At 51.5% G+C, this 21,513-nt stretch overlaps 1 protein-coding gene across 1 annotated transcript in view; it reads left to right on the top strand.

The window, feature by feature from the left end:
- Positions 1-21,513, top strand: part of LOC104554302 (deubiquitinase DESI2) — a 41,882-nt gene that overhangs the window by 13,721 nt on the left and 6,648 nt on the right. Inside the window, exons 2-4 of the mRNA XM_061997564.1 lie at positions 14,451-14,523; positions 15,759-15,852; positions 16,796-16,937. Of these exons, the coding sequence (XP_061853548.1) occupies positions 14,451-14,523; positions 15,759-15,852; positions 16,796-16,937 (309 nt within the window). The remainder of the gene's footprint in view (positions 1-14,450; positions 14,524-15,758; positions 15,853-16,795; positions 16,938-21,513) is intronic.

Raw genomic sequence — 21,513 nt, 5'->3', positions numbered from 1 at the left:
AGCAGATGAAGTGTCCAGAGGCAGCTGCCGTTCTGTCCTTAGCACACAGACCTCCTGGGAGCAAACTCTGGCTTTGTCACAGCTGAGACCTGATTCAGAGGAAGCTTTTGACTGCAGCATACACAAAAGCAAGGGGAGAGCGAAGTAAGGGGGAGGGAAGGACAGTTTAAAGCTGATGTGAGGATCTCCGTGGTGTGCTGCCATTGCAGGCGCTGCAACGGGAGGGCACCCGGGGATGGGCACCCGGGGATGGGCACCCAGGGATGGGCACCCAGGGATGTGCTTGGCCCTCTGCACTCCAGCGTGTGACCCCTGCTCGGTGTTCTCTGGTGTGCTTCACACCAGAAGAGGCTGTTGCTCTCACGCTGCAGCTGAGGTGCTGGCCTGCAGAGAAGCTGACGTGGACACGAGGAAATGGAGTGAAGCTGTGTCAGGGGAAGCCCAGACTGGACATTAGGGGAAAGTTCTTCACTGACAGAGTGGTTAGTCACTGGAAGAGACTCTTGAGGGAAGTGATTGTGGCACCAAGCCTGCTGGAGCTCAAGCTGTGTCTGGACAATGCACTTAGTCGTCGTGGCTTAGCTTTAGGCAGTTGTGAGGAGCAGGGAGTCGAGCTTGATGGGTCTCTTCCAGCTTCAGATGTTCTATGATTAGGTGCCTTGTTGCTGTGCCAGCTCTTGGGTTTTGATGTGAAGTTAGGTTTGTGAGGCTGTTCTTCTCCAGCTGTGGAGAAAGCACTCGTCTTTCTTTCTAAGGCCTGTGATGGATGGTTCAAAGCAAAGGGCTGGTGGAGGCTTCCCCGTTTACCTGTGCTCTCCTTTGAAGGAGTTCAGACAGCTTCCAGCTGCAGGGAACGGTGGGTCAGAAACACTCTTACAGCACTCAGTCCTTTTAAAATGCAAGGGCAGGCTTTCTGTTGCTACCATGACTTCCAGATTGAAAGCAAACTGCCAGGATTCCGTGTCACACTGTGTCACACGCCACCAGCATCAGAGATGGTTCTTCCCAAAGCAATTCATTTGCACTGTAGCTCTGGTAATACAACTCAAGAGGCTTTCTGAAAAGATACTACTTAGTAAACAGGGGTAAATGAGCCAGAGCATGAAAGATTAATGCCCCCCTTGTTTCCCGTGGCTCAGTACAAGCCTTGGACTGAGACAAGAGGAGGTGAGGGAAAACAGTGCCCAGTGACTCGAAACAGGATTGTGTGTGTGTGTTCATCTACCAAAATGTATCCTCTGCTTTAGAAAGAAAAGCTATTGCTCTGGGCCAGCCTGAAGCCTTTCTGCTGGCCAGTTTGCACAGGTTGTGATTGAATTTGATGGCCAATGGATTTGAAAAGCTTCCTGTGTTCTACTTGGGACTTGTCAAAGTGAAGCGCTGCCCGGGCTTTTGGGGGCTACAGGAGGCGATGTGGCTAAAGCCTGCCTGCACATATGGGCTCTGGGACAGCTGGACAGGCTGCAGGCTTTTGCAAACAACGAGTGCAGCAAAGGAGAGGGAGGGGGGAAGCATCTGTCAGTAAATAGATGGAGAAAGACGGTCTGTGCTGCTTTTAAGAAGCGCCAGTCACCTTTGGTAACTCTGACAGGTGGCACTGGGGCAGGAGGGGAGGAAGAGATTCAGAGAACTGTGTGGGTGGCAGAGAAATTAATCCTAATGAATTGGAAAAGCAAACGCACAGTGGTCAGAAAGCTTTGGGTTTCTGCCCTGCTGGCTGTGGATGAACGCAGAGAATCCCTTTTGCGTGCAAGAGCTAATTGGGCGATTACAACGTAATCTCAAAACCTTTGCTTAAACTGTGTCCTGACTGTCAAAGCATGAGGCAGGTTCTCTTCCAGTGGTCCACAAGGCTTGCCCAGAGTCCTTCAGATGGATGTTTGAAATAGTTTCCCTCTTGATCTCTCCCTGTCTTTGGGGAGATAAAACCTCTCTGTAACCAGCCTCAAGACGGGTTCCTGTTTACTTCAGCCGTCTTCCAAAGGCTTGCTCGTCCTGCGAAGCCTGTTATTCCCCATCCCCTGTCTCTGCTGAACCTAGCTGGCATTCTTTCTCTTGGAGGATGTTTTCTCTGCTTTAGAACTGGCACCAGCACAGCGACTCAGCATCAGGCTGGTCTTGCTCACATCCGTTACTGGGATCCGACAGAAGGAGAAGAGCCTGTGCCTTGCTAGGCTGAGCTGGAGTGGAAGGCAAGGAAGGTATGTGCAAGCACAAGTGCACAAACCCCAGTGGCATTAGTGTTCAAGTGAGGTACAAACCATGGCTACATCATTACACAGAACAGAGGGAAGCTCGTGCCAGGGTGTACAGAGAGAGGAGAAGGATGCACTGGCGGCAGTACTTGTGTATCCAGCAGTGTTTCCATGCTCCCTGACCTGGAAGCTGCTGCTGCTGGAGGGTAACAAACCAAATTGTCTAGTTGCTGTCATTGTTCACAATGCACAGATGAACCTTGGAGGATAAAGTAAGCTGGGGGAGAGTTAAAAATGTGCATCTTCTCTGATCTACTTGCTGAAGGAGACTGTCCTCTGAGCAGACTGACTGCTGCCACAGAGAGCACAGGCATTGCTGGGGGCTCAGCACTGCTCCTGTGCAAGGGACTGTGTTCTGGAACAGGATGGTCAGGATGAAATTGCTCCCCTCGGGAAACTTGCCAAGGAGAAATGTATAGCACTGCACCTTTGGTGCAATCCTGCTCCCGTTTCTAGGCTCAGTGACTAAAATGGCAAGTGTGAAGGAGGCTGATTGTCACGGTTGGCTCCCTGCACACCCTTGGGCATGTTTGCTTATTGCTAGCAGGGCACCTCCTGTAAACCAGAGAGTTAAAATGCTGTCCTCTAAGCTCTCCCTGTTTATGTTTGCACATGTCAGGCATGAGCAAATACATCCTATTTGCCTGGGCCAGCTCTGTCTGTTGCACCGGTGGGGTGAGGTAAATGCTCTCCTGCTTACAGCATGCTGCTGTTTGCCTTTCCCTGCTCTTCATGAACTCTTTGTGAGCCCAAGTCATGAACTGGGGTTCCAGCAGAATTCAGTTAGACACTGTACAATTGGGAATGAGAGAGGAAGCTCTGACTGCAGAGAGATGAGGAGCTGCTTTTCATCTGCATCTGACAGGGTGCACACAAACAGCAGTTGGCTTATTGAGTCCGTCTGGCAACCCTTTACAACATGACATCTCCCACTGTTGCAAACAGGGTCCTGATGCCTGGTCCAATACAAATGTGCTTCCTCTATGAAGTTTTATACGGACTTGTGGGGTTTTTTTAACCCTTCTTTAGTCAGCTTCAGTAAAAGAGGGTGAGTTAGGTTCTTGAGGTGTTAAAGGGAAGCACAGCAAAATGAATGATGTGCTGCTGAGCTTGTGCTCCAGAGAGCACATGAAAGCTTCGTGTAGGATGAAAGATAGCAGGCTGGGCTGCTGGGCTGATTTGTTTGATAGATCTGTTTCTCTCTTGCATGCATCCATCTCACTCAGGGGAAGGCAGATATGGAGAGCAGAGACTGAATGGTCTGAGACCTATCCATCCATCACTTGCAGGATGCATCTCGTGCCTGACTTTCATTGCTGGAGTGTCCAGATACGTCCCTGTTACACAGGAATAGATTTTTTGCTCGTAGCCTGCACAGTAATTAGCCTGATGTATAGATCTGTGACCATTTCAATTCTGCAGCTGGCATAAGGGAGCTTTAAAAGCAGCTCATGAGAACCGAGACCTGTGTGTGTCTGTGCAAATCCCCTGTGAGAGCCGGGTCCGTATCTAAGCTGTAGAGCGTTTCTTGTCACTCTTTGCAGAGTGTGGGGCTTTCCTGAGGCCTCTGCTTCTCTGGAAGGCACTTTGGGGGAATGTGGAACATGACTCGTGTGTGTAGTGCCCTATCCAGTGCACAGGCTCTTCTCTTGGATACTGATCCAAATGGGGGTGTGCTTCTTCACTCCTAGAGATCAGCTACAGTGGTGGGCCCCTGTCAGAGCTGAATAAAGCCTTGTTTTGCTACAAAAGATACCTGGCTATCTACAAGGTTCTTAGAAGAGCCAGCCCAGGGGTGCAGGTTAATCTGAGAGCAGATGTCTTTGCTCTTAGAGGATGTTGTGAGCTAGAAGAGACACGTGTGGTGCTTACACCCCTCTCCTACATTAGCCTGGCCACATTTCAGATGAGATGCCTGCTGTGTATGCAGGGGAATTTTTGGGCACATCCCAGAGGAATGTGGCAGACAGTTCCATTTGCATGCCACGTTCCAAATACACAGCCATTTATCTTTCCACTGAAATAAGCAGGAGCCAAGGTGCAGCTGCAGTATCAAACGGGCTTGTACAGAAACAAGCAGCAGGGAGGAAGGGGAGGGAACATTCCCAGGGAAACCTGCTACATCAGGCAAATTCTGCTCCTTGATCTCACTGAAGTGTTTCCTCATCTTCCCTCTTCCCCTCCAGCCTCCCTGGGTACGCTTCTGACGTGGGGCTACCGTGAGGTGCACGTCCATGGCGAGAGCAGCTGGCTGAATCGCTGGGGTCGTTTCAGGTCTGTTCCTGATGTGTGCAACACACAGTGGGACAGCACAGAACCTTTGTTTGAGCACAAGTGTAGAATCATTCCTGTGCCCAGCAGAGGGGAAACAGGTAGAACAGCCTGAATGCAAGTCCAACACCGCTCTTATCCGTGCTGTGCTGTTTAGGGGGTGGGGGCAAGGAGAGAAAGAAAGGGTAATGGTGATTCTCAGAGGAGCTGCAGTGACATGTTAGTGCTGCTCCCTATGCAAGGCTGTGTGTGTGACTCTGGGGAGAGGCAGCACAGAGCCTGTCCCTTTGAAAGGACAAACACCCATGTTTTAATCTGAAGTGGTTTTCACCCAAAGGGTGAGACTCTGATGATTAGTTGCCAGGCTCTGCTGCCAACCATCATCTCTGTCTTTCAGCAAGAGGTGGCTGTTGAGCAATGCTGCAGAGCTGCGTGTCCAGTGCTGCTCATTACATAAAGACAGTGGGAATCCTTTGGGGATTGGGGGGGGGGGGAAGAAAGGAGAAAGACAAGAAGATCCCCTGCAGCCCGCAGACAAAGCAGAGCAGAGCACATTACATCAGAGACATCCAGATACTCCCCCAGCTTTCACGTTTGTTTTCTCCCAGGCGTCACGTCACGGCGTGCTGCACACATTAATCATCCTGCTGCATCTTCATGTGGAGGGGCAAGGGGAGCAGCCTGTCAGCATCCAATCAGAAGGAATTGCTCGTTTCCTAAGCTGTTAGTGGTTAGTACCTTTGGTGATTTAAATGGTACTAAGATCACTCAGCCCACAAGCCCTTAGGCTGTAGGTTACAAGTGAGTCCCTACCTGAACATCCCCAGTCTCTGGGGTTTTGGCAGTCTTATGCTTTGTAGGAGACAATGATTCCAACAACCCAGTGTGGCACTGAGCTAGGTTATGCAGCTGTCCCTTCCTCTGACAGTTCCCTCTCAAGGAAATGTTCCTTGCTCTACTCATTGTTTCACCCTCCTCAGACCAGCAGAAGCTGTTCTTGGGGGAAGGTGTGTTCACATCTCCATGGCACAAGAGCTGTTGAGCATTGCTGTATTCAGGTTCTGTGCTTGCTGTTTTATCCCCTAAATTCTGATCTGGAGGCATCACTGCAATGCATCTCCTCAGTAATTGTGCTGGAACAGCAGAGAGAGTGGAAGATTGAGGCAAAAATACACCTAGGTCCTCCTTCTTGTGGGAGAAGGTAACGCAGAGAGATGAGATGCTGCATGAAACTGGCACTGTGTTTGAAGAGTTCTATCTAAGACAAAGCACCACAGGGAAAAGGGACAAGTCACAAGCTGCAGCAATCTGTACTTCCCAGTGTTTTTCTAAGCTAAGCTGGTTAGGCACAGAGCCAGCCAGGCCTGGCCCCTGGAACCTCTCCAGGAAAAACATCTCAGCTTAAGCTGTGGTTGGGTTTCCCCCACCCATGCTGGAGAAGAGAGAGATTCCCTTCTCACAAGCTCAGAGATAAATATTGATTTTGTGCAATAGCAAGCTCCTGGCACTGGCATGCAGTCAGCTCCTGTCCTGGGGACCGTGAGGCGACTTGAACACGTGCCACCAGAGCTGGGATTGTTCAGCCTGGAGGAGAGAAGGCTCTGGGGAGACCTTACAGCAGCTTTCCAGTACCTAAAGGGGGGCTACAGAACAGCTGGACAGGGACTTTTTACAAGGGCAGGAAGTGATAGAACAAGGGTTAATGGCTTCAAACTGAAGGAGATTCGGATGAGATGTAAGGAGGAAGGTTTTTGCTGTGAGGGTGCTGAGGCGCTGCAGCAGGTTGCCCAGAGAGGCTGTGGGTGTCTCATCCCTGGAAGTGTTCCAGGGCAGGCTGGATGGGGCTTTCAGCAACCTGGCCTAGTGGAAGGTGTCCCTGCCCCTGGCAACTAGATGATCTTCCAGGTCTCTTCCAGCCCAAACCATTGTATGATTCTGTGATCATGCTGATGGAATGTTAATTTTGACCTGCTGCAAACCTCTCAAGCCCTTGTCTGACCTCCTAAGTTGCCAGTTTGTCTGTGGATGTTTGAACATGCTTCCACCTCTTCTTTGAACCCAATATGTTTTCTCTGCTTTCTTTTGGACTGTAATTCCCTTTCCTTTAATGTCTTTGTGCCTCTCATTTTAATCTTTTCCCCCTACTGAAGATGTCAGCTTTTGTGTAACAAATGTCAGCCTGCCAGCCTGCAGATGCCTTTGAAGCAGTTTGCTGTCTCCCTCGGGTCTCTCTTACAACAGGTTGCAAATAATGTTATTCTGCTCTGCTTTAATGGGATGGAACAAAGAGAACTATTTATTCAATTGCCTGTGGTGTTCTTGGTCCTTCTGTGACATCATAAAGGGACTTCTTATCCCTTTGTGGTGGCACTAATTACAATGACTTTGTTGTTGCTTCACTCTTCTCCAAGAAGTTACTCATGTAGGAACTTGGCAGAAGTCAGAAGTTGCTTTAGCTGGTTTTATACCTTCTTGGTAGAAAGAGATGTCCCTGCCTTGAGTATCTAGGAGGCTCTTGTCCTTGGTGAGAGTAGGAATGAATTGGGTTGCACTGCAAACACGAGTACAGTGCTGTCTGTAAGAGGTTTGGCTTTTGAGGCTAGAACTCCTCAGAGGACAGGTCAAGCTGAAAAATCACAGCTGAAACTGTGTTGTTTAATCCTGTTTGTCAATAGGATGCTGTTTCTTCAGTAAGCTGTGGTGTCTTTGGCAAAAGAAGCCACTGTGCTGTCCTTTGGCACAAGAGGGGCTGTGGTGGATCAGCCTCACTGTTCTCCACTTGAACAGACCTCGTGATGGCCCTGTACATCACCCCCTTTTGGTGGGCAGTGTGGAAGTGGGTTTGGCTTGTTAACCTGTGAGGCAGGATGTTGAGCTCATCTCTGCTGTGTGTTCACAGCCATAGCACGAGCTGTGTGCTGGCATTCTTCTTCCCCTGCTTCCAGAACGAAGGATGTCTTCCTGCTGTACCCAGATGCTGTGAGGCTCAGCACGTGAATGCTTGTGAAGTGGTTCAGACGTTGGGAAGAGCTGCAGAAGGAGAGAAGCACAGTGGTGTTGAATTGCCTGATGTGAGACCATAAAAAAACCCCCAAAGACTTCTGAGGGTATCTTTAAATTTAGAGGCAGTATCTAGCTCAATAACTGCCTTCTCTGCCATGCACAGGAACAATCTTCAGCCTCGTGGCTTCCAGAGTAGCAATCCTGAGTGACTTTCCCCTCTGGTATTACATCAGAGAGATTTACTTTCTCCAGGGATATATAAAGAGACAGATGATGGTGAAACTGTGATGATGAACCTGCACTCTTGCTCTTTTTCTCACCCTCCCCAACTTGCTTTGTTTCTATTTGGGTTTTAATCCTTTCATCTTTACAGAAGCTTCCAGCTCTGGCCCAAGCTTGGTTCTTAATTCCTTCCCTTTGGAAGAGGTTTTGGCCCTGCTCCTGCTGTGCCTCAGCACAGCATGCCTTCAGATGGCAGCACCTGAGGGACTGTACCTGCCAAAATAGAGCTGAAAGTGGCCTGCAGGCAGCCAGATCAACGTTTCCAAGGTCATACATCTGACCACAGGGGCTTTATTGTTATACTGCATCCCATCCCTTCGGGTTGTTCACAGCCTGGCACTTTGGAGAGGATTCTCCCTTCCCCTGCCACTGATGAGATATGGTTTGGAGTGAAGGCAGACTGCCCTTGGCAGGTAAGCATGTCTTATGAAATGAGCATGTTTGTCTGGTTTGCCTGGCAGGTCTGAATAACTGACAGAGGACAATGGAAAGAAGCACCATTCAGGAAGGAGAACAGGCACTCCAGCCACCAAGCCACGAGCTCTGCCTCCTGTTAGCAGCATGAGCAGCCTTTTTTTGATCACAGCTATTAGTGTTCTCCCCAAAGGCTCTGATGGCTGGCTGTGCCTGGGAATTGGGTCCTGCTGAGCTATACCGAGTTCCTGAATTACTTATGAATGGAGGCAGCATAGTGAAGGGTGTTTCAGGGCATGACATAGCTCAAAAGACATTAGTGTTTTGGATGTTTGCATTAGAAACTCGAGAAGACAGCCCAAGAAAGCTGCCTTAGGTGGTGAGGCACGGACTGTATTGTGTCTGAGCTAGCATAAGAAAAGTAGGTCTTTGTGTTTGGCCAGGCAGGAACACTCCAGGAGAGAGCAAACCAATGGGGGAGAATCAGTGTCATATTAGCACCTTGGTGCTTTCTTGTGCTTCCTACTGCCAGGAAACTTCTAAATGCTGAGCCAAATCTCTCTTCTTTTTGAGTATGCTGCTCCTACTTGAGTCCTGTTGTTCCTAAGAAGTCCTCTCCCATATCTCATGTCAGCCCTTCAGATGTGTGCATATCTGTCATCTGTAGTCATTGCTTTGCCAAGCCATTAAGTTCTCTGAATTAATTCCCTTCTCAGTCAGTCTCTCAGTGTCCTTGCTCCTTTTGCTGCTGTTCTTTCTGAATGCCTCTCACACTGCCTGTGTGAGTGCATCCAGGGCAAAGGATCCCTTTGCTAAGTGTACAGCACATGCAGGTTTCTCAGGCGTGCTCCTCGAGTAAATGCACTTCAGTGGCATCCTGCACTGACTATTTTCTGCCCTCAGACTGTATGAGAAAGCTGTTGGACCTAAGGAGATACAGCATGTGCAACAGCATGGGTAGTCCTCCTGCAGGGCTGCTTGTGAGATCACTGTCTGGGACGGGCTCTCGTGCTGCTCCCCCTCAGGGATTTCTGTTTGCTGTCCCTCGTCCCCCTCCAGCCCCTTCAGCACAGTCAGGACTGGGGTTAAGGGGAAGGGGGTGGAGGCTGGGAAAATGGCATATTGCTCCTCACATGGCAAAGAAGCTACTGCAAACAGCAGGCTGTGTACACAGACATCCAAGCTGGGCCATTAGTGTCGTGACTGGTGTGACAAACCCTTGGGCTGGTGGCTCACCTCCTGCTGGCTTCTGTGTGAACTTGCAGACAGAAAAGGCAAAGATGTTCATTTTGCAGGGACATCAAGTAGTTGCTTCACATAGCCAGCTGGTTGTCCTGTCTCTCCATTGGTAAGGCAGGTTCCCACTCAAGCTGTGAGTCGTAGCTTGGATGTGTTCTCTCTCCCCATCAGTCAGCTGCATGCAATGCAGAGCACGCTGGGTCAGCTGCCTTCTCAGCAGCAGGCTACAAATGTGTGTGGCTTGAGGCACAAGATACACAGCAGTAAACTTCACTGCAGGAAGGGAACTCAGCTCAGGGCAGCACCTGCCAGCGGTGCAACAGGGCAGAAGGCTGTAAGAGACTTTGAGTAATAGCACGCAGGGTATTGAGCAGGACTGTGGCTGCCCTTCTGTAGGAGGAGGCTGTAAGTGGAGACACTGAGGGTGTCCCTTTCTCTCAGCTAAACCTTTTGTAATGGAAGCTGTTTCACAGCCCCAAGTTAGCTGCTGGAACACACACCCTTTCCCCTCAGCAGCGGGATGGATGTTTTCTTCTGTCCTGCTCTTCCTCCAGCAGAAAGTGCCTTTGCATCACAACACTGAGGCATAAAGAGCTTTCCAGCTCTCCCTCCACAGCAGCAGCAGCTTTTAATCCACACACAGTGTTTCAGAACCCACTGGAATAAGCTCTTTATGCTTCACGATTGCAAAGACTTTGGTGCTGGCTCACGCGCCAGGCAGCTCAGGGGCACGGCACAGCGCCTGGAAAGCCACCACAGCCCCAGGGGAAGTGCTGTGGAACAGGCTGTGTCTGTTCTCTTACCCCTGTGTGTTTGCATGAGGTTTGTTGGTGCGAGCTGGGAATTTCAGGCTGTGCTTTCCCAGGAAGTTCCCCCACCATGAGAGTGTCATTAACCTGAAGGACAGAGAACTGTCCTTGCCAGAAGCCCCTTCCATTGCAGCAGTGCCTGGTCTTTTCCTTCTCTCTGCAGTGTGATTGTGCTCCTGAGGTGTCTGTTCTCCAGCCAGCTCTGTCCCAGCCCAAGTGAGAAGCGAGGTTCCTGTGTAACCCCGTGTCCCTGCTCCAGCACGGCCGCGCCGAGGCTGCGCTACCCAGTGATGTGGATCCTTGCCGTGCTTCTCTGCTCTTCACTGAGCATCACACACAACCATCCTTGGAGCCACGACACCAGGCTAGACAGGGCTTTGCTCTGACCTAGTCTGCTTGCTCTGATGTCCCTGTATGGCTCCTTTGAACCTTTTACCAAGGGTGGATGCAGATGATGAACCAGTAACTCGCTTACCCACGGCTCCTCTCCGAGCACCTGCACGTGATGCCCTGGGATTGCTTCCTTTTCCCCCTGGATCCACTGCAAAGCTTTCTGCTAGGAGGAAGGGAAAAGCAAGCGGAGGAGGACGAGAGAGAGCTACAGATGATATCCTGACACTGCTAGTGAGCTTGTTAGGGGACTGAAGGAAATAGCCACATCACCTCGCCCTCTGCTAGTCCTCGTGGAGCGCTCCTGCCGACGCAAGGCCAGGGACAGACCGTGTGTCCTGCCACAGGGGCTTGATTTTAACCCTTTGCTCTGAGCGCCAGGTCACACGCTGTGACACCAAGCTCTCCTGTGCAGAGGTGTCTTCCCTCTGTAGGGTGAGGGAGCTGACTCACTCCAGAAGAGACCCTTCTGAGATGTTCTCTGTTGAAGATGGCAATGAGACAGAATGCTCCAAGTCCCTCCATGTAGGGTTTATGGCATGATTTTGCAGGCTGTGTGCAATGCAGACATGAGTCACAGCTCCCTTTAAGACACTGCTGTATTCGATTCTCTGGCTCTTTCATCTGACTCAGAACAGGCTGGAGATCTCGGCTTTGACCAAAGCAGCATCCAGTTGACTCCAGATGAGCATTCACTGGCTGTTGCTGCTGCTGCTGTGCTCAGGATTGCAAACCCCTCGGAGCAGCGGCTCGTGCACGTGTGTGCAAGGCCAGGTTCAGCTCTGCCTTGGATTCTCTCTTCCAGCTCAGCGAGGGACTGCCATGTCCAGTTCAGCACAGCCTGCCCTGGAGACAAGCCGTGGGCTGTGCCAGAGCCGCTGGCTGCGTGTTGGGTTGCTGGGTCGCACCTCCCGCAGCGCCCCGAGACAGGGGTGAGCCCAGGACAGGGGCAGCCGTCATGCAGAGCTGCTGAGCATTTCAGCCTGTGGCTAATGCACCACACTGAAAGCTGTTGAAAACAAGTTCTCTGAATGCTCAGGTCAAATTGAGGAGTGGCTGAGGCCGCTGCAGGTCGTGAAAGGGATCCACAGTGGGGAATGCCACTGAAATACAGGCGCGTCCACGAGATGGTCATCAGCCTGGCATCAGCCAGAGAAACACTTCTGCTCCTCTCCCCTGTGTGTCTGGTGCAGCCTCCTCCTCACTTGTGTTTCCAGGGCTGTCCTGCAGCCGGGCTCTGGGCTCCTGGGGTTGAGCAGGGTGGATTTTGGGGGCTGTGTCTCTGTGCTGGGAGCAAGAGTGGCCGGGGCACAGGGCGGGCTCGTGGTCTGGCAATGCTCTGCACATCTGAGCTGATCAGGTCTCAGTACGTGACACTAACATGGTAATCCAGGAGAGACTTTGGTGCTTTTCCCCTGCTTGTTTGCTTCTCTGTTGCTTGGATCTGACAAAACCTTTACCATGGAAGAAGGAAAAGCCAAAGCTGAAGGTGGCTTCCAGGTTACCTTGGAGGTAGGGAGCCTGCTGCAGACCTGCCTCTGCAGATAGCCCCGACTTTCAGATCTGGCAACAGCATTTCTAAGTGAAGAAAAGTCTCCTTTCTCTCTCCCCATGAGCGACTCCTCTAAGCAAAGCAGCTGGCCTGACCTGGGCATGTGGTGCTTGTATTGCTGCTGTGAGACAATAGCTCAGCCTGAGGGAGGAAGGCAACCTACTTACCATGTCCTCTGGGAGCTGCTAGGGTGGGACTCCAGAAGCCAGTGTTTCTCTGAAGCCTGCTGAGACTGTCTGAGGACTTAACACATGAGATGTGAGGGATCAGAGAACTGAACTGAGGGCCATGTGTCCATGGGAGACAGGCTTTGGTCTCCTCAGCAGATGTGGCTGGTGTCACATAGGCTCTCACATCCAGCCTCCATCCCTCTATGTTCTTCCCCAGCCAGAGCAGGGATATTCCTGCAGCAGAGGAGAGGGCAGCAGAGAACTGTGGAGAAGGACAGCAGAGGGCAAGGGCACATCGTGTCCCTAAATAGCAGGCCATGCTGTTCAACAGAGGGTTCACTGCTAACGTGCTGTCTCAGCTGGCAGAGCCTGAGCTACCTGAGCCAGCCCCAGGGCTCTGAGGTTTCCTAAAGCCAAGAGCTGGTGTAATTCAAGTGCAGAGGTAAGTGGAGGTTACAGGGGGCCAGCTGGGGTCAGGTGGTTTGCTGCCCTCCTGCAGTTAACACATCATCTGTGAGACCAAAACTTGCAAAGAACAAGCAGCATGACAGCCTTTCCTGGAGGGAAAGGGAGCTGCTGTGCTCCTGCCAGAGGCAAGCGTTTCTGGGGCTGAGGTTTAAGGCAGTAAGACTAGCCACACATCGAGTCAGGCTTGGGACTGCACTTTTCGTGCCAAAGCTGTTTCCCACAGCAGCAGTGGTCTCACAGAATGCATTCCCCAGTGATTTACAGAGCTGCTGCAGGCATCAGAAATACATAAGCAAGCGGTGAGAGGAAAGAAGATGAAGTGTGGCAGGGCTCTGGGCAGCTGCAGCACAGGGGTGCTCACTCAGAGCCTGGCAGCTCGGTGGCACCAGGCAGCAGGGGAGGTGCAGCTCCACCAGAAGCAGCCACCAGAGCCAAAGGAGGGTTGTGTCTGAGTGACCCTGGCGTGTCATTGTGCTGGGCCAAGTGAACAGCACTCACTGTCCTTGCAGGGCTTGACTAGAATGAGAATGGAGCTGCTCTGAGTCACCAGAGATGCATCTTCACTGCACAGCAGCTGTAAGTGACTGTAAATACCTTGGGCATGGGCAGGTTCCACTCAGTGCCTGAAAACATCATCTCTGTAGCAGCACAGCTCTGCAGCTAGCCTAATAAATACTGGGGCTGGGCAGGGCTAATTGTCTCCAATGCAGCACTGCCCTGGCATGGCTGTGTGGCTTCCCACTCCAGAATTAGCTTAGCTGGGACTTGTTTGGGTGTCTGCACTGTCCTTCACGCTGTGGTGGAAACAGGCCCTGGGCACTGCTTGGTGCAGGAGTGTAGCAGTCACCAGCCTGCAGGGTGACTCTGCTCTTCACGTCACGAGCTCCAGAGCACTGAAGCCACTCAGCAGCTCCTCTTGAAAATGCATCTTTGACTTGGGGGAACCTGTGGCCCAAGCCCTTGTGTCTCTGAAAGCAGTGCTTGATACTACGTGGTGCCTCTGAGCAAAGTGCTGACTAGTGTGCTCCAAGTGTCTTGTTTTTCTGCAGAGCCATTGCTGCTGTCATCCAGGTGATCACTAAGTGGTGCTCCCCTGGCCTCTGTGGGGAGCAGGCCTCTGTCTCTAGGGTCTCTTTGCCTAAAAGCAACCTAATAAAAAGGTGGGTGTTGGGAGGTGATGTTAGAGGTGTGTGGGAAATACCTGGGATCCTCTAACCTCAGGGTCTCAAAGATCAGCTGAGACAAGTGAGTGGGTGAAACTGGCTCAGTGGCAGCTGTTTGAATGGACATAAACAGTCCTACATCCTGCAGCAGCTGGGTTTATGCAGGTTCAGGTCCAGTTAGTCCTTGGTACAGAAGGAAAGGCTTGCTTAGGTGGCAAGGATTAGATGAGCATTTATTTGAGAGCTAGCTGCAGACAGCTGCCAGAACGTGGTGCCCCTTTCTGCTTGTCTGCAAGGACTCTCAGATTGTCTCAGGGTGGTTTCAAAGTCATTCTTGGAATGGAAAGGACAGGAAATGGGGGATAGACCCTACACCAAGGTTGTGTGTTTCTCTTCCACTGATGCTTCCAACTGTGGCTTTTCTCTCCCTGCAGTACTGGATAAATGAATACACCTCCACCCTGGGGATCGGTGTCTTCCACTCTGGCATCGAGATCTACGGCAGAGGTAGGAAGCCTTCCCTTGTCCTGCAGAGCACAGGGACAGCTGGGTGGTTAATCTGACACAGAAAAGCACCCCAGACCTGCAGCTTTTGGCAAGGAACGTTTGGAGCCAGTTCTCTGTTTAGAGTCCACTGTGAAGTCCAGCTGGGTCTTGTGTGGTTTGGTCATGAACCATGCAGCCTTTCTGATTTCCAGCGTGTCACTGCAGCCTCTGTGGCTTGTGCAGGTGTGGGGCAGGATGGCAGATGGAGGGGAACAAGCAATGTCAGAAAGCTGTTCTGCAGGGAAGGAGAGGGAGAGAGAATGGGAGAAATGGGGGAAGGGGGAAGAGAGGTAGGTGGTGGGTGTCCTGAGACCTGCATGTGTGTTTGTGCCAGTTCCCTGTCAGGATAAATCCCCTCTGCAGGAGTCCTTTAGGAATGCCTGTGGTGTAGAACCCTTGGAATCTGGATTTGCAGATCTTGGAAGGTGTTCTTTTGAGACAGCAGAGTCACGAGGAAGAGAAAATGGGCTTGTAGGACACTTGAAACGACATGGATGAGGTTGAAGCTGGTCAGAGCACCCGTCGGGAAAGGCACAGCCAAGGGATCTGGGAAGCAGCCCCAGCGCAGTGAAGGACAGTCTGGTCTCACAGACTTTGTTTCCTTCTTCAGCATTAACTGGGAATGACTCAGACTATTCCCTCGTGGGATTTTTAGCCAGTGCCATGCAGTAGCCAAAGCCCCTGGGGTGTCACGTTCCATCTGGAGCACTGAGGCTTTCGCAGGCGTGTGGCACAGCCTGTGTGACACCCTGAGGCCCATGGACCATGCAGGGTGGCCTGTGTCACGTGGAGGCAAAGAATTCCCCCTTGCTGCCTGTTAGTCTCTCTGGAAGCAAGATTTGATCTCTCCCTGCTCTGGAAAATCCTTCCTCCAGCCCAGTAGCACCCCTGGCAGCCTCTGAGCGCTCAGCTGGGTGCCTGCCCTGCAGGGAGGGCGGGTGGGTGGGCACAGAGGCAGGCTCAGAGCGTGTTCCTGCTGCTGTGGGGAGGCAGTAGTGCTGGCATGGAGGGAGGCTGCCAGGGCAGCGAGGGCTGCTGGGCAACCAGAGAAAATGGCTTTCTGAGGCTGACTGAAATGGATTTCGGCTCTAGTCCAGCCCCTGGTGCTGATGCTGAGCTGTGCAGGCAGCTGCCACAGACTTTTTCCTGACACTGCCTTCATTCAGTTACTCACAGTGTGTTTCTCTCCTTGCCAGAGTTTGCCTATGGAGGGCATCCCTACCCCTTCAGTGGGATTTTCGAGATCACGCCTGGCAGTGCCGTAGAGCTTGGCGAGACCTTTAAATTCAAGTAAGGGCCCTTTCTCCACCTTCCCCTGTCCCTGGTAGCCACTGGTGTAGGGGGAGCAGGGAAGCCCTGGCCTCTGGGCCCCTCTTTGCCTCTCCTCAGGGTCCCCCTTTCCCTGTCCTCGCTGCATGCTCTGTGTGATGCTGGCTCCAAGGCAGCCCTGCAGGGGTCTGGAGCTGGGTAAGAGCATGTGCACCGAACAGGGAACAGGGCTGAACTGTGTTTGGTGGAGTTTAAACACACACTTGCAAAGGAGTGAGGTGTTTTCCCATTTTCTTGGTTCTCTGTGCTCCCAGTTTCACCTGCCAGCAAGAACAGGGGTGACTGTGATACACAGAGGCAGTGCACAGGGAGAAACAGGAGCCTTCGTCTTTTGATGAGCATCACCTCTTTGAGGGTACTGCACAGAGTACCAGGAGTCACCCCCTGTGCTTGCTGCTGCTGTGTCACAAGGGACACACCAGCTGCTGCAGGAGTCTGACAGTCTGCATTGCTCAAGGTGCTCAGACTGTGGGGCTGTGGCTCAGGGAGCTGCCCGTGGCAGGTAGGGCTTGACCTTCCCAGGCTGCCACTTTATTGGCAGGAGCAATAGGTTTCTGCACCAAGTTTTCAGTCTGCTCCTTCCTGACCCAGCCCATGTCGTGAGAAAAAGCATCTCCTCTGTCCTGTTGGGAATTCCTGTTGTGGGAGCAGACCCCCTGAGCTGAGACTTTCCTGGTGGGGAGCAGGAAGCTCCCGGGGCTGTTGCTGTACCCTGCTTTGTGGATCAGCTGGGGATGCTGTGCCATTTGCTTAGTGAGAGGCTCTGATAGCCTCAGACACACATGTCCATGTTTTGAGCCCGTGCTTCTCGCTGATATCTGATCATTTCCTTCTGCTGGGCCATGCATCACTCTCCTCACCGTGTCTTTCCATCTTTCCTGTTGTATGCTTTGTTTTTAACTAGAGAATCCATTGCCTTGGGCACCACAGACTTCACAGAGGAGGATGTGGATAAGATTATGGAAGAGCTGGGCAAGGAGTACAAAGGAAATGCATACCACCTGATGCACAAGAACTGTAATCACTTCTCTGCTGCTCTGGCTGAGGTGGGCACAGCTGGCTCTTTCTAACTTGGGGGGGTTTTTGCTGCCTCAGGTGCGTGGTGGTGCTCACAGCAAGGGAACTGAGGTCAGCACAGCCTGCCAGGCCTGAGCCCATAGCCAAGTCTCCTTAGTATTTTCGGAAGCCCTCTGGTGTTGAAAGGGATGGGATCAAGAGATATGGAGATACAGGAGGTTTATCACATGTTTGGTGTAAACTGTGTGGAAAGTTGGGAGTGCTGGCGTTTTGGTTCAGTGGCTAGGTGGCAAGCAGGAGATGGAAGGACAGCCCTGGCTAGCACGTGGGTGTGCATCAGCTTGCTAACAAACACAACCCTATGTAACCTGCAGAGGAACCACAGTGGCTTGTCAGTGTTCTGCAGAGATTTGCAGTACTCAGCAGTGGGTGTCCCTTTTCTTCGTTTCATATGTACCACACAAACCCCATTTGTGGCAAGTGTTGGCTTTCCCACGGGCATTTTTGGTACTCATTCATTTCCACGTTCACTAAACCACTGAATTACAGCAAAGCTGCTGTTTCTCTGCAGAGAGTTGGAGCACAGGGGTGCAAGGATGTATCCCACCTAACTGCTGCTTCAGGACGTTTGATTTGGGTGCCTGAGGAGGGGCTTGTTCTGGGGGGAAGCTGCCTTCCTCCTCCCTGCCTAGATAAGATGCTTGCAGTGTTTCACTGGGGTGTGAGTGTTCAGCACTCCTGGAGATCTGAATTCAGCAGGATCTTGACTCAATGCCAGGAGAAGGTGTGAAAAGCACGAAATGGAAGCGACCTCCCACACAAGCTGTTTCTGTGCTTTCCATAGGTGTCTGAGGGCAAGCAGGAGGAAATAATATCACTCCTCATGACAGAGTTCAGCGTCTTTCACAGTGACATTTCGTTTCCCCTTCTGGAGTCCCCCCCTTATTCATTACACATCCCTCACCTTTCTTCATCATATGGGGCCAGGGTGCCAAGGCAGTAACCTCTTTTGCCACAGGTGTCCATCCATCCCCAAACAGGCTCGCTGTGGATCCTGAGTGATGTGAGGTGCTGTAGAACAAATACTAACGTGGGAAAGTCCCCAAGTCAATCCAAGAAACAGCAATCCATTTACAAGGGACCTGCTTAGACTCTTTGGAAACTAGTTCTCTATTGGTTTCATCCTTGCTAATTATAGGAAGAGAAAATGACTGAGTCCTTTAAGCGTTGGCAGATAAAAATAAACAAGCAGGAATTGTTCTGGGACGAGCAGAGAACAAAGTTTCCAGCAGCACAGTGTTGGAATCCATGCCAGCCACACTGTTTCACAGTCAGATAATCACATCACTGCAACAGCAAAGGGGAACCTTAAACATTAGGAAGGAAGCTGAGGAGGAAATGTTGGGGTGAGTTCAGGAGGTGGCTGTTCTGAGCCTCCTGGGTAACAGCAGACGAGTCACAGCCCTGCTCTGTCCCTAAGCAGCCCTCCTTGGGTGCTGGGTCACCACCTTCCTTGGAAAAGGGCTCTGAAATCTTTAGATGCCATCTCTCTGTCAGCCAAGGGTCATTAGCTGGTTTCTGGCTTGCACTGTTCTGCATCAGCATGCAAAAGCAGAGCTAGAGCTTTCTGGCTGTGTGGCAATGGATGAGTTAACGCACGTTAACACAAACCTGACAGGCCTGCAGATGTGTTGGTCTGTGGCCCTGTGCTAGGTTGCTGTGTTTGGCTGCCTTCATTGCCTCATCTGCCTGTGGGCTTGTTAATTAGCAGCCCTAGAGCTGTGCCCAGGATGGGAGGCGCCATCTGGTCAGATGGAGGGACAGAGGGCAGATGCAGCCGCTGTCTGCTGGAATGGAAAGCAAGTATGAGCTGCCTCTCCTTCCCACAGCAGCTCTCTCAGGATCTCAGCTTGAGACAAGAGGCTCATTGCCAGGACCTGTCAGCCAGGTTCCCCATCCCCAGAAGGAATGCTGGAGCCACAGGAGTCAGGCTTTATTTTCAATGTCATGCATCTCTTCTGAGTCTTATGATCTCCCTGCCCACATTCACTCCTGAGATGCAAAGGGCTCTGTTACTCCCTCGTTGGCACTTGGCTCTGAACTTTCCTCACTCCCTACTGCAGACTGCCAAGCATATTCATACTTGCTGAAGACTTAGGCCTCTCCTGGCTTTGCCAGTTCCCTATTGACTTCTAACAAGCAGCTACTGGATCAGAGAGGCATGGCTGAGTCTACTCACAAAGCAGCTCCCGTGGAAGGAAAGCAGAGAATGTCCTGGTTTCAGCAGCAGCAGTTCAGACTTCACCTTCTCCAGTGCTCTTTCATGGCAGCCTTCTCAGTAAGTGATTCAGTGAACATGCTGTGTGATCAGGAGTCTCTTCCTGTGGATTTCCTGAGAAATTCTTCTTCACTGGGGAGCTTTGGCTTATTGGAGGAGTGGAGCAGTGCCAGAAAGGATGAGTCTCTGCCTGGGGAGGGCCCCAGACCATCACAATCAGTTTTGCAGGACGTTCTGGTGTAAGGCAGGGCACAATTTCCTAGTGGATAGTCATGAGAAAGAAATCAGATGCACTCCCTGTACATTTACACAGCTTCAATTAGAGGCTGCTGGTACACACACCACTTCATGCCCCTTGGAGGTTCCCTTTGCCCTCACCGTCTGTCTCGGGGGGAGGTGAGGGGAGCTTGATCTAAGCAGTGAAAACCTGGTTAGAGTTGCCTCAGCCACTCTGACTCTGGCAATACGGTCCCATGGTACCTCTATTTATAAACCACTTAAGCAAATCGTTTGTGGGTTAAAATGAAGAGGTTCATCACACTGGGACTGGCAGTTTGCTTACAGGAAGCCGATTGCTTTGACGTTGCTCATGCTGGCAGTGCCCCAAGTCAAGCCGTGCCAGCAGCACGCTCTCAGGGGAAGCTGTCCAGGGGGGTGAGTGATCCTTTGCTGAGGGGCTTAGGCTTGCAATATCTGCAAGGAAAAATCAAGTCAGGCCATCAGCAGCAGAGCCCAAACTTCCCAACCTGTTCAGAGCTCCTGTGCCCTCCTGTGTGTCAGTACCCCAGGTGGGCAGTGCTGCTGGCACGCAGCAGGGATCCGTGCACTCTGATGAGGTTCTGCACGTGTGAGGACTTCAGTGAGGGCCACATCAGTACTGGGCAAAACCCTTCTGTTTGCTGGCCTGTTGTGAAGGTGCTCTGTTCCTTGCAGTCCCCCACAAACACGTGCAGCCATACGTTCAAGGAGTTGCAATGTGTCTGTCCTCTTTGTGAGTTGTCTTGGCTGAGCAGAGATGCTCTTTAAACTCTGCCAGATGGGAAAAAATATACTGGCTTTTGACCATTAGAAAAACCCTTTAAAACCAAGAGAATGTCTGAAATAGGGGGTTTCTTTTAGGCTTGCTGGATTTCCTGATTTTTCAGAGCAGGGCCGTGTGAGATGGCAAAGGGACAGAAGGTGCAAGCTGCTGTCAAGCAGGTGTAATGGGAGAGGAGTGTACCAGTGAAAGTGCTGCCACAGGACTCTCTTCAGCGTGAGAGCATGGCTCATGACTGCCCTGCAAGTCTGCAGTACCATTTGGGGCAGACACTTGGCACAGCAAAAGGAAACTTGGCCCATCTTGTGCCCCCAAAGGTGTGTGAAGGAGAAAGGTTGACAGCCAGGGGTTCAAACGTGGGCAGGTAGGAATATGAGCCCTGTGGATGTGTAGCTGTATGGTGAGTGTACAGTGCCTGAGGACATCTTGGGAGGTGATGAGACCTTTGCAGAGGACAGCAGCAACTAGAGGATCAGAGGGATGCTGAAGGTTTTCTGCTCCCAGGTTCTTCTTCAGCCTGGTGACACTGCTCAGTGTTGAACGTGAGGATCACACCGTGGCACTGCAGCTTACAGGCTCTGACAAAGCTTTTGCTGCTGAGCCCATTCACAAGCAGAAGATGACTCATTTCACTTCCCACCAGCTATTTTCCATGCCCCTGAAGTTTTGTGTCTAAGCTAAGCTATGGAGCTGTGTTCTTACCAGAGTGATGACAGTTGCTACAGCGTGCCTCGGGAAAGGGCAAAACACCACGGGAAGGGAGACAAACACCTCAGATTCAAGGGAGACAAACACCTTAGGTGCAGCACCAGGACTGGAAGAGAAGTGGAATGACTCAAGGAAACCACTCCTCCTCCCTTCATTAACTTCTGCCAAGCAACTGGAATGATTCTCATTTAAGAAAACTCTTGTTGTAGGAAATATGCCAAATGGTTATCAAAGAAACGTGGCTTCTGAGCACCAGGGAAACAGGCAGGTGGGCAGGAGAAGGCAGGCAGGCAGGAGAAGGCAGGCAGGCAGGAGAAACAGGCAGGAGCCTCTATTATAGGCCTCATTTGTTAAGAATACAGTTAGAGAATCTACAGTAGCCTCTGGGACAAACCTGGCTCAGAAACACCTGGTACAAACTCCCCCAGAGTCAATGAAAGCAGAATTTGGATGCTGAAGCACACTGAAACTTCCCTGTTTGCTTCCCACATGATCACACCTTTCTCTTCTACCCAGAGAGGTCTATTAACAAAGACCAGAGCCATCTGTGGAGTCAGTGTGCATGGTCCACATCCACATG

The sequence above is a fragment of the Colius striatus genome, chromosome 6 (genome assembly GCF_028858725.1).
Source record: "Colius striatus isolate bColStr4 chromosome 6, bColStr4.1.hap1, whole genome shotgun sequence".
In the NCBI taxonomy this organism is placed as follows: Eukaryota; Metazoa; Chordata; class Aves; order Coliiformes; family Coliidae; genus Colius; species Colius striatus.
The sequence above is the reverse complement of the archived record's forward strand: the minus strand, read 5'-3'. Positions and strand labels throughout refer to the sequence as shown.